General features: G+C 36.0%; 1 protein-coding gene across 2 annotated transcripts; it reads right to left on the bottom strand.

Annotated features, from left to right (window-relative positions):
- Positions 1-297: 297 nt before the first annotated feature.
- On the bottom strand, positions 298-12,323 carry LOC134843916 (dual specificity mitogen-activated protein kinase kinase 4-like). Of its 2 annotated transcripts, XM_063860258.1 has the most exons (4): positions 11,988-12,323; positions 11,037-11,738; positions 9,587-9,889; positions 298-585 (listed from the first exon to the last, which is right to left on the bottom strand). In XM_063860258.1, exons 2-4 carry the CDS (start codon positions 11,723-11,725, stop codon positions 345-347), a joined length of 1,233 nt encoding a protein of 410 aa, XP_063716328.1. In that variant the 5' UTR covers positions 11,726-11,738; positions 11,988-12,323; the 3' UTR covers positions 298-344. The 2 variants fall into 2 exon arrangements, with proteins under 2 accessions (XP_063716328.1, XP_063716327.1); XM_063860257.1 differs by lacking the exon at positions 11,988-12,323 and having other exon boundaries at positions 11,037-11,975.
- Between the last annotated feature and the right edge of the window lie 403 nt (positions 12,324-12,726).

Genomic DNA, 12,726 nt, shown 5'->3' with positions numbered 1-12,726 from the left:
ATTTAGAGCATCTTCTCTGCTCAAAATAAAAACTTGTAATTTTATAACTAAATATTAAAGTTTTCGATTTAATATATATTTTTCAATTACTTTTTTTAAAAAAAGTCAACTAACATTTTATTTTTTTTATTGAATTTTGGCAGCTGATGTCGTTATTTAAATAAAACCGCACGGAACAAAATCGCATTTGCTCCCGACGAAACCGATCCATACTCTGATCAGCTATGTTTTACAGCACGTCCATTTGATCAAAGCCCATCAAACTGATCTGAGATGTGTCGGCCAAGAATGAAAACATGTGATTAAAATAGTTTAAATTCAGAAAAATGGTCTAACTTAAGTAATTATGAGCTACAAATTCTGAACTTTCGACAATATTCAGTTAATGATTGAGGATCTGTGTCCTCGTTGAAAGATTTGAAGAACGGTGTCTGTTTCAGCTGACTGTATTTGGGTCTCTCCTCGGGATCTTTTATGAGGCAGCTGGCAACAAAACTGCTCAGATCCTGAGATGCTTCTATGTTGGGCAGTGAACTTAATTCAGGGGGGTCATATTCTCGTATCCTGGTCAGAGTGTCGAAAAGTCTGAACAAATCACACCGTCATTATTTCTTGGTCAAAAGAAAACTGACAAAAACTTTCCGCGCCATCTTTTTCTGACAATGAATCTGATCATAAAAACTTCCTGCGCTTTATTAGTTTTGCTGGCAGTTAGTTTTGTATGCCGAAACTTTCGAAAATTTTGTTGACCTTTTTTTTCTCCCAAACCACTATAAAGACCATAGTTTGACCAAAATTTCTGCACCGCAGGCAAATTTTTGAAAAAAGGCGTTTTTAGGCTTTTTTTAAAAATTTTTGACCAAAAAATTGCGTTTTTTCGGCGCGCGCTCCCGCCTCAAAATTAGTATCTATTGGCGCCGAAGGCGCCTTTAGAAAAATTTAGGGGTCCGTCAACCAAAAATGGATATCTCAAAATAGTTCAAAGGGGGGACCCTTTGGGTCGGCAGGTGGTCGAATCCCTGAGGGGGCAACCCCCCCCCCCCTAAATCCGCTACGGCTCCCTAGTGGATAGAGGATGACTATCTTGCAAGTCAGAACGGAAACTAATGATATGGTTTAAACATTAATTGCAATCTTTATTTATTGAATCACTGAGATTTATGAGTCATCAATCGTATGTTGCGTTACTTCAAGTTAACTGCGGAACCTAGATTGTTTAAACATCTCTTTGATGTAATATTAATATTCGACCATCATTGATCGACTAGGACAGCTTCTGAATTGATAAAAGAGTCATTACTGTGTAAGACATGAGTGTTTTGCTTTAAGTCCACCCTTTTATAAAAAAAAAGATCATATTAAAAATATTTAGATTGTCACACATTGTAAAAAAACAATGAAATTTGGACATATTTCTGTTAAAAACTTTGAACGGAAACTCGTCAGAAAAAACGCACAATTGAAATAGAGGATGTAAAAATTAGGCTTTTAGCCTAATTGTTGGGATAAACCTATTAAATAGTTTCAGAGAACTGAAAACGGATTCAGGACAAGAGCCAGTTCCCATTGAAAGAAATGACCAACTTGAGATTTCAGGACCAAAACCCTCTTGGCAATTGCAGAAAGGAAGATAGGCCCAATATCAGAAGATCGTTAATTATGCTGAGCCCACAAAAAAATCTGAATCACAGACGATCGAAACTACTATCTCGAAACAAATGGAGATACTTAAAACTGAGGTTATATTCAAACTATCCGTACAGAAATGAACGAGTAATAAAGCGTTTAGTTGATGAAGTAACGGTGGACTTCATAAGTAAATACCAATCGAAGGTGGAGGAAAAAGTTGTAGATCAAGCAAACAATTCAAAGCTACGAATTCTGTCGGAATACAATCGGCGAAACAATGTAAGAATAACCGACTTAAGTGAGGAAATTAAGCAATCTGAAAATCGCAAAGAATATGAACAGGAAAACGTAACGCTAACTCAGGTGATTGACTTAGCAAGACAAATTGATGCGACTATTGATGAAAAAAATGTATCTATTGCGCATTGACTCCCAGGGCGCGGCACCCAGAGTAGACCAATAATTGTCAAGTTTGCGAAAAGGGCTGCCAAAATTATTGAGAGAAAATCAACAGCTGAATTATCACGTTTTCGAATACTTGAGCCGACCAAGGCTCAAATTTTTCAACTTGATGAGAAACGATCCTCGTACTGATAACGCCTGGACGGTTGAAGGAACTTTTTTCATTCAGTGAGAAAGTAATCAACGAGTTAAAAAAATTATTAACTATTCGACGAAGGAAAGCTGCAGTTAAAAAGTTTCTAATTATTCGAGGAAGGAAAGCTGCAGGACGACACTAACTATGTTAAAAAGTGCTTTGGAAAAATGTTTCTAACAAATCATCAACGTCGCCAAAAACCTTAACTACAATAACAGAAAATCGTATATGCAATGTTAATGTTTGACTGTCTAATGAGCGCTGGGTTAAAAAGCATCACGAAGATGTAGAAGCAGTTCATAATAGTCTCGAGTCTGCTATTAGTATATTATGTTTAACAGAAACTTGCTTAAATGAAAATGACAATCTCAATATGTATAGAATCAAAGGTTTTCACACCGTTAGCACGAATTATAGAATAACAAGAGTTGGTGGAACTATGATACCCTTTGGCGAAAAAATAAATTCAATTTTACAACTTGATAGTGGTTTGCCAGATTTCCTCTCATTACTTGTTGAAATTGGTGGGAATAAATTCATAACTGCGTTAGCATATGGTCCGCCGCGCTTCAATAAAACTCGATTAGCTTGATAAAGAGTAAGAAAATCTTTCGATTTCATTTACCAATAATATTAGCCGGAGACATCAATATCGATACTTTCAGTAATGTGAGTAATAATTTAGAGCAACATACCTAGATTCAATAACAACCAATGGCTTTGAACTACTGAATAAGTCTGCAACTCGAGTTAGTTGGGAAACCCCTAATGAAATTTGGGAAACCTTACCATTAAAGTAAGGGAAAATGAATGCTTTTCCGACCACTATTCAGTAATCTTAAAATTATGTTTTTCAGTGAAAATCATTCATCGGGTTATTCTTACCGTGATATGTCTTTGTTAACAAACGAAAAACAAATGAAGGACTTCCTGCCTGTTCTCAAACTAAACTTTCCAACCTAATCAATGATGTAAACATTAACACTGCCGACCATAAATTTAATCATTGCCCTCAAAAATCTTTAAACGAGTTTGCTCCCATAGAGTAATGGTGTCCTTAAAACAAAAATAATGCTCTTTGGCATCATAAAAGCTTGAAAAACTCAATCTTGAATACAAATTATGGAAACCAGAAAGGTAAATATAGGTTTTAAATGAAAATAAAGCTAAAAACCCTAAAACCAAAGAACTCAAATTACTCAAATTAGATGAAAGAAATTTGTCTGACTCTCCATTAATAGCTAACGCTTTTAATGAGTACTGTTCAACTGTTGGCAACCAGTTCGCTGAAAAACTAAATTATGTGGAAGTTTTTAATCCAGTGTATCAAATTGACATAGCAGGTCAATCGGTGTATCTATTCAACTGCTCATTTTTCGAGGTTATCAATGTTATAACTTTCTTAAAATCCAAAGAAATATGAGATTGATGAAATTAGTAACGTCTTTCTCTTAAAAAGTCGTTTTGCGATAGCACCTTATTCAACATGATTGACAAATCTTTCATTTGCTACTGGAATTTTACCAGAAGACCTCAAATTAGCAAAAGTTCTACCACTTATTAAAGCTGGTAGCAGAATATTGAAATTTTATGTTGCCAATTTTATTTCGAGATGTTTGCAAAGGTCGATGCATTAGCAGAAATAACGTAAAGAATAAGATTAGGAGTCGATTAAAAGATAACAATGCTATGGAGTACGTGGAAAACGTTAAAAGTGGTTGAAAAGGTATTTCTCTAACAGATCTCAAAGTGTAGATGTGAATAACTATTTATCTGATTGGCTACCAATCGCTACAGGTGTACCTCAAGGCTCTGTTTTGGGCCCTCTTCTTTTTCTGGTGTACATAAATGTAATAAATCAAGCAGTTTCAAACTCAAACTTAGTTCTTTTCGCTGACGATACAAACATATCGCGCGAATTAAAATTATCAAGCGAATTAAAATATTTAATACTGGCTGTGCCTAAATGAGTTATTTTTAAACTCAGATAAAACCACCTTGAAAAACTTTGAAAAAACAGAAGTGTTTCTAATCTTTGCGTCAATTTTCTTGATAATTCTTGTAAAGCTGAACCCTCTTGTAAGTATCTTCGTGTCATTGTAGATGGTAACTTCAAGTTTTTTCAACAAATTCAGAAACTAAAATTGAAATTAGGGAGGCATTGCGGTATAACTTCAAAAATGAGATACTATGTACCAACTGCGATCTTGCTCAAAAACAATCAGTCGAATATGGAGCCAACAATACAATATGGTTTGCTCATATGGTGGCACGAGTTTTGCTTTTTTGAATAAAATTTTCAAGCTCCAGCGAAAAATTGTTCGCATAATTTATTTCAAAAGGAAATATGGTTCAATTACACAATCTTTTATTGACAACAAAATACTAACAGTACATGAATTTTGTGTGTACAATTTGGTTAATTTAGTTTCAGATCGTTGAATCAAAGACTTCCCACAAAGTTTCTGAATTCTGTTTTCTATAAAAAGTTTTGCATAAAAAACAAGAATTTCAACATCAGTACACCCATTCTGTAAAATTAAAATGAGAATTTGTTCTTTTATTAACAGAGGAGCAAAACAAGTGATCATGATGAGTGAAAATGATTTGTTGCCGGAGAATAATGGAAAAGTGTCAGTAAATGAAGAAAATGTTTTCGTTCAAAAATTCGAAAATAGTTTCATACTCGAAAATAACGAATTGGTACAGCATGTATTTCAGTAGATATTCAGAAGTGTATTAAAAATTTTTTACCCAGTATTTAAATGCTAACAGATAATTACTCTAGGGTTGAGATTCTACCCTAAAAAATAAACTTCCAAATCCTTTAAGTTTTCGAGATATCACATTTTTTCAAAAATTTCGAATCCTCCAAATTAGGAAACTTTTGAAAAAAAAACAACTCTGTTCTTAACGCATAATACCAGATTATCATTAAAATAAATGGGCTCGTCTAACCACAATTTTATACCCCTTATTTCTATTCCTTTCCAATTTTAATTATATAATTCGTATTTTCAAAAACAAAATGTAAAAATTCAATTTTTCCTTTTTTCTCCTTTTTGTTTATCCATAAACTATTGAGATTATTGAGACATCGTATGAAATTTTCGATAACAGCCTGGCCTCAAAGTATGCCCAAAAAGATTCAAAAAAACCGCTTTAAATTTTTTTTTCCTTTTTTTATTATTATTATTTTTTTCCAATATTAACTCTAATTTCCTTGAATAGAGGATAGACCTTAAGTACTCAAGTGAATGGTTACATATCAATTGTTTGAAACTAGTTGGAAATAAATTGATGAATTTGTTGTTTGCTTCTATATGATTTTGGATAAATAAATGCATCTTCTTTTACATGCCAACGAGTGTTTGAAATGCCTACAAGAACTGCAATAACTAGATAAGAAAACGTTCAACGTATTTTAATTGAAGACCCGACAAAACGAAGCCACGCATGGGCACTAATGAAATAAATATAACCTCCGTTCAATTGACTCACCAACGATCATCGTATACCACTAATTTCAGCCGGCAAGAATATTACTGCAGCTAATGTCTACTACCTTTAACACCAATACGCAAGTTATCAACAGCAGCCAACAGCCTTGATACGATTGACAACAGTATTATTTAACCTACTTGCGTTCCGCCAGCCAACCCGACCGAATTATAGAAATATGCGGGGCTCTAACAGGTTTCATGGCTGCCATAACGTCAGACATCTAGTTATATACGATCGATATGGTTCCTATGAGAACCCAAAGTTCTCTAGGAGCGACCAATTTCAGGCAAATGCGGCATTACGACAATAAAAGATTGCTACTAGAGGCTTCAAAAAAGTATTATCTAGATCAATCTTTCAAGAATTGTGACTGTGGTCAATTCCGATCTGCAACGTACCAATTAGAACCAGAACAACAACACATTTCAAAACAGCCCGAAACAATTCAAGCTTCCCGATATCAAGCTTTCAACGGATTGACGGTAGCTCTGAACAAGTCAACTGCTGTACAAAAAAAACACACGGAGTCCCTATATTCATTAAAATCAAGTTTTCATGGAGAACTACGGCACAAACTGTTCACAACATCGAGCGACAGAATAACTAAATCACACCTGTGGCAATCATAAATTAACTGTTAGTAGGGAGTTGCAATTTTTCGATCAACTGCAAGTGAACGCCCTTTTGTTGGGTTTGCTGCTTTTCTACACACATTTGTGCAAAACTTCGAGTTGAAGAATAGCATCTCAGTTTTGATCTCTGGTATCCTGACATGGCTCTTTGTAAGTCGAACAGTGTTGATCATATGGTAGGAGTAATGTGTATAAAACAAAATAGACTATGCATGCTCAAAGACTATGCCCGTTCAAACTGGCCCAATTAATATCCTTGACTTTCAGTACTGCCATCACGCTCTTTCACAAAAAGAAAGATCGTAAAGAAGAAACCAACAAAAAAAATTCCTGACCATGCACAGCAGCCAAAAGAGCGACAAAACTACTTCCAGTATGAACTAAGGAAACCAAAATGGCGATACCCCAGGACATGGTCCAGCTTTTGTTGAGCTAACTACGCATTAAGAACTCTTTCAGTTAAAGATACATAACAATACACATCAATTGACACGGTAACCATAGATCAACTGATCGTCTTTCAAACATAGCCAATCGAAGATTGAAGAGTAATGATCGCAAGTTTACATTAAAAAAAACACTGACATAGCTGAAAAAATCTCAACTTTCGATTTTCAAAGGAAAAATAGATGCCCGTTAAGCTCTTTGAATTCTAGAACAAGTTATGACCGGCGCTTTTTTCATAACATTAACCCAGTTTGAGAAAACTGGATCGCAGGTTAAATTTTTATTCCGCTGGAAATCTTAAAATTAAATTCCACTTCCGAAACTAGAAATCGTTCACGTTTTTTTGCGAAATTTCCACGTTCGTATTTCAACTTCAGCAGATGAATTTCAATTGAACTCAAAAAGTGCATATATACCTAACTGCATTCATAAATGCATCAATATGTATAGATGCACATCTGTAGCTGCAACAGCATTTTAAGACTTTTTCCTAAAAAAAAATCAGCTAGACATATATAAGAGTCTTCACTACGTTCATTACTATTGAAGAGACGTTGTGTGACAGATTCGTAAGGAGGTAAGCTTCAATTAACTTTAGACTAGAACAAAAACGAAACTACCCACCGACATCAGAAGTTCAACATCATCATAATGAAAAACTAAATGGAAAAAAAATACTAGTCTAGGACCAGAACATTAAATCCAGTTTATGCCTATCACTTAAATGTTATAACTAATGACATTTGCAGCAGTTGTTTCTATGTTTTGAAGCATTCAGTTGACACGCTACAATATTGTACAAGTCAAACTGTCAAATATTGTACAAATCAACATTGGTTCGATCATCTCTATATCTGCTACAATCACTCTAAAAACAGTCTCGTCTACACAGTGGAAACTCAACTTCCAAGGACAAGAGACACAATAAAACAAGGATGCCGCCTTTTACAAACAATTTTCAAAGGTATTCGCCTCCAAACAACCAGTACAACTCTTCTTTTGCTTAGGCGTAACAGTGGCACCCGTTACCAGGTACGAGGCATCCAGTCAATCACGCTACATTAAATTTCGCTAATTGACGTGGAAAACTTTGGTTTCAAGACCAGATTTTTATTCCTACCCGAAAACGATTGGCATCCCCCATATTTACAGGATTGCCCAGCTACGCTTACCCAATGACTCCTACTTCAGATCAGGTGAAGAAACTTCACTACTAGTCGGTAGCACTATGCTACACATCGGCGCTACAAAGAAACGGCGAACTACTTCTACTGTTTCAAGTAAAAATCCAGTTACTGATGTTCGGAGGTTTTTTCTGATTGGCTTCTTCTATTCCGGTCGACTGCTTGAGGAATAAAAACGTTGAGCTGAAAGTCTAGCTTCCGAGCAATCAAGACAAAACTTAAAAAAGGCAAACAACAGATACAATTTGAAAAAACATACTTTCATAATCTGCTCACCGACAAAATTCCCCAGTTCACTTGAGACATTAAAAAATACCAGATGCAAACAGGTGCCTTTGATTGCGATTGCAAAAGAATAGCAAACGCGAAGTTTTCACAAACATGAGCAACATAAGTCCACACACCTCGGCACTCAACTTTGACCAAAAGACTTCCACGAAAGTTGAACAAAATTTCAAGACGAAGTCGCTACTCCTGTTTATAATGGCGCCTTTTACAAAACGGAAAAGAACTTTTTGGCTGACCTACCCGCGCATCCGTTCGATGACCAAAAAACTCTTTTCCGTATGAAGAACATCGGACGCGACGACTTGATTGGTCAAATCTACTTTGCTTGAAACGAAACTACACAAAAGAGCAACAATTTTCTTTACTTTATATCACTGTGTGTTCTACCCACAGAGAAAGTACTGATAATGTCTCGAATGAAAAATATTCAACAGCATTTCGTAACTTTATGGATCGACGTGGATCTCGTATGAAGAAAAATTGACGAGACGACTTCATTGGTCAAATATACTTTGCACAAAATAAATCTACACAAAAGAGCAACAATTTTCTTTTATTTTATCTAACTGTGCGTTCAACCAAAGAGTATGGAAAATGTCTCGATTGAAAAATATTCAACAGCAATTTGTAACTTAATGGATCGACGTAGATCTCTGAAAGGTATTATTTTCATAAATCTGAGGTATTTCCTTCCTTTTGGCGAGCGTGAGAGCGCCTCGTTTCCAAAAAATAACTAGTCTGCCTTCTGAATTTGGGTTTCCACAGGTTCTCAGGACATCAGTTCACAAGAAGTCGATGCAAAGTTCTATAAATTTATAGGCCACTGATTCGTGTAAGTAGCGGCATTGACCAGTGATCATTAAATACTAACCGCTACTGATTTGTAAGGCCTTTCAAATGCATTACCTCAGTTACTTTCTAGATACAACCAAGCATCAACAGTTTTGTAGGCTAACGAATGATCTATTGAATAGTTTCTGAAAGCCACCTCAAACAAAAAAACAAACAAAAAAATCAGAAAGACCCATGAAAGAGAACTCACTACGCTACTCTTAAACATTTATTAAGCCCGTGGTGAAGTTTGTATTAAAAACAAAAAAGGATTTCTGGACCGCGCTAGAAGTTTGTAAGACCAAGCAGTACCCCTTTCCGGTCCAAATGACATGAATTAACCATCATGGGTTATAACTAGGAATAACGGCGAAATTATGACAAACTTTGTAGAATGAGACAAACTTTACAAATACAAAAAGACTTCTAGGTCCTAATGAAACAGATAAAACGTTATCTGCCGAGCGTTTTACCTGTCTTGCACGTTGAATGGGTTCCGCCCAGTGACAAATTCATAGCATGTCACACCCACTGCCCATATGTCATTTTTCACAGTGTAGGTCCTCCTTTTGTCCGCAGAGGGAGTAGAGTGACTGGTCTCTGCCGAGTCCGGTATACTAGTTCTGTTACTACGACTGTTGTTGCTTGGTGGAGCATCAATCTGGAGTCTTTCTGGGGATACGTAATGAATCTGGAATATCTCTGTGTGGGCCATGCTATTCATCAGTCGTCCACTGATGCCGAAGTCGCCCACTTTCACTTCGCCAGTGCCCCACCTGCAACTCGATTTTATGAAATGGTATTTGTTCCGACCATTGAAAATAGGGAGATACTTTGTATTTCGTGTTTTTTCAACGATAAAATAGGTGCCATAAACAATCATCGGAAGGGGTCGACTAATATATCATACAAACACCCTTTCACCCGTTATTTGAAGTTGAGCACAGAGGCGAAGTTGCCCTTCGCATACACAAGCAAAATATGACCAATAACGCTACTGGGAAAAACTGAATGAGTAAAACTTTGAGCCTATAAGACTATGAGCCTACACTCTCAATTATGCAGCACTAGCAGTAACAGTCAACTTGAACTGAAAAAGTCAACTTATAGAGCGGACGCATTTTAACCAGTATACGAAAAAGTTCATTGAAAACATCCGATACTTCCCAGGTTCGAACCCTCTTATTTTGTCGCGGGTCTCCTTCCCTACCTCTACGCTACAGATCCATGATACCTTGAAGCTAAAGTGCTATTAGTACTATAATAGTATGTGCCAATATCCTTAGCATTGGCTGTATTTAATAGCTGGTTATTGATCAAAATGAACACTTTCAAAATTAACACCTTTTATCGCAACAATCTTTGCAGCTTAGGTTGAAAAAAAAAGAGTTCATACTATAACACAAGATTTGCCTGTGTATTTAAAAGGAAAACTAATATTAAGAGCTTTATCCAGCATTCCCGTGCCCCTTGGCAAAAAGTTTTCCTAAAAAAATGGTTGTGCAGAAAAACATTTTTTGATTTTTTTTTTCATTTTGTTTGTTAGTAACGTCTTGAATATAACTGTAGTCGACTAAGCCTAATTCACCAACGTTCTAGGCATTTTTGAAGTTCTCTCTTCTTACCACGCACAAAATTTATTATTTAGTTTTTCATGAATGTGGTCGGAACATTCTGTGCGACGCGAAGATTCGATTTTGTTGTTTGACCAATCCTCCTATTGGCGAGTTGATTTATATAATTAGCAAACACGAACGCAATAATTCGAGGAATTGAATGACAGATCAGCTGCATTTACATAAATTGAATTGAAATCATTAATCACTTAATTGTGGGGAAAAAACGAAACTTAATCAGTTCCCACTTAATTATATTGATTGTTATCGGCACGGAGCGCGAAAACTTTAAACTTTTAATTCTTACCTGATAAGAATGTTGGCAGGTTTCACGTCCCTGTGTATGATTTTGAGAGAACTCAAATAGCTCAAGCACTGCACACAAGCATAGGCCACTAATCTTACCACTGACTCAGGTACCGTCACCTCATTGCCAGTCCCCTTTTCACTCTCATACTTATTTCTCTCTTTGATCAAATCATTCAGAGAGAAATCCATGAGCTCCATGATGAACCAGAGATTCGTCTCAAATGTGATTGCACAGAATGTCTGCACAGCATAAGCGTGATTCTTTACCTTCCTTGTCGCTTCCAGTTCCGCCAATATCAGTTTCTTCTTCCGAGGCTCCGGGTCTAACCTGATAGATTTATATGCCAAACTGAATTGAGGAAACTTGTTCACATGACATTTGAACACCTGGCCGTACTGACCGGATCCAAGTTGTGACCCAGTGATTATATCATCGGCACTGATTTCCACTTCTTTTTCGTCTTCCAGCTGCATTTTGCCAGTCTGAAGAAGTTTTTTGAAGTCTGGATCGTCGTACAGGTCATTGCCTGTTTTAGATTCTGAAGGCGGGAAAAATACGAGTGAGCTGCATGGCTTCAGGGTAAGAAATCTGGGTGATTTTCCAGATGATGAAGGTCTGGAACTGCTGGAAGCAACACTTGAGGAAGACCGGCAACTGTCTTTATCACTGTCATTGAAACTGTCCATTGATCAGGCAGAACTTATAAAAAAAAGAATCTTGAAACTGTCAAATTATTTATTCGCTAGTGAGCTTTCATGATACCATTGCTAGTTTGATATATAAATGTCTGAACAAACTATTGAATATTTTTGCAGACTTTCGTATATATTTGTCAACAACAATAACTCATTAATTCAATCTGAAGTATTAAAAAACGGTTTAATTAATTGATATAACAAAAAATCGAATAAACAAAAAGTATAAAGTACAGCGACTTCAATCACTAACGTCAAATTTCACGATGTCGAAAAAAGCGTTTTCGTCCGTTTTCCACAGAACAAAGTACACTTCAGCCTCATACGGACGAGCGTATTATGGTAACAAGGTGCACAATATAACAACGCGGTTTAAATATTTTAAATTGCATACAAATCATATATCTGCAACGCTTCGAAAAAGCCACACTTTAATCTGATAGAAGGATTAGAGACAAAAAGCATATCATATATTTACCAAGCTATTAAAAAACATCCAGTTTTTCTATCGTATTCAAACCAATCAAAAATGGCTATTCAAAACCATCGCCTGGCATTAAAACCAGTTTTTGAATGGTTGAATATATAATAGCACAGGTTTTTATTAAACACAAAAATGAATCAGCCAGATTTAAATCGATAAAAATCTGCCAGATAAAATGACAACAGGCACATCATGGATACAGAGACAGAATAATTCAACTTAAAATCCTACCGCTGTCACTTTATCATGAACTGCACATTCTACTTCTACTGCATCAAATTATCAATGGCAAAACAGACCAGCACTGGTAAAAATTTATGTCACTTAAAGAAGACATTCGAGCTTGAAGAAATGTGAAAGCACAAAATTCAGACTACAAAAATCTGAATCGGATTTTTTTTCCAACGCGCGTGCACACTGACTAAGCTTATTAACGGCTATTTGAAATATGACATCATCGACTGCGAAAACATCAAAGACATCAAAGAGAAACTCAAAGACGGAAATC

The sequence above is a fragment of the Symsagittifera roscoffensis genome, chromosome 4, assembly GCF_963678635.1.
Source record: "Symsagittifera roscoffensis chromosome 4, txSymRosc1.1, whole genome shotgun sequence".
NCBI classification, from domain to species: Eukaryota; Metazoa; Xenacoelomorpha; order Acoela; family Convolutidae; genus Symsagittifera; species Symsagittifera roscoffensis.
The sequence above is the reverse complement of the archived record's forward strand: the minus strand, read 5'-3'. Positions and strand labels throughout refer to the sequence as shown.

What these genes read in the sequence shown, in the direction of transcription:
- LOC134843916 (XM_063860258.1), bottom strand. Translation starts at nt 11,725, where the DNA reads ATGGACAGTTTCAATGACAGTGATAAAGACAGTTGCCGGTCTTCCTCA. An exon ending in CCTGCCAACATTCTTATCAG is followed by an intron (nt 9,890 to 11,036) that starts GTAAGAATTAAA and finishes ATCGAGTTGCAG; the next exon opens with GTGGGGCACTGGCGAAGTGA. An exon ending in CCATTCAACGTGCAAGACAG is followed by an intron (nt 586 to 9,586) that starts GTAAAACGCTCG and finishes TGATTTGTTCAG; the next exon opens with ACTTTTCGACACTCTGACCA.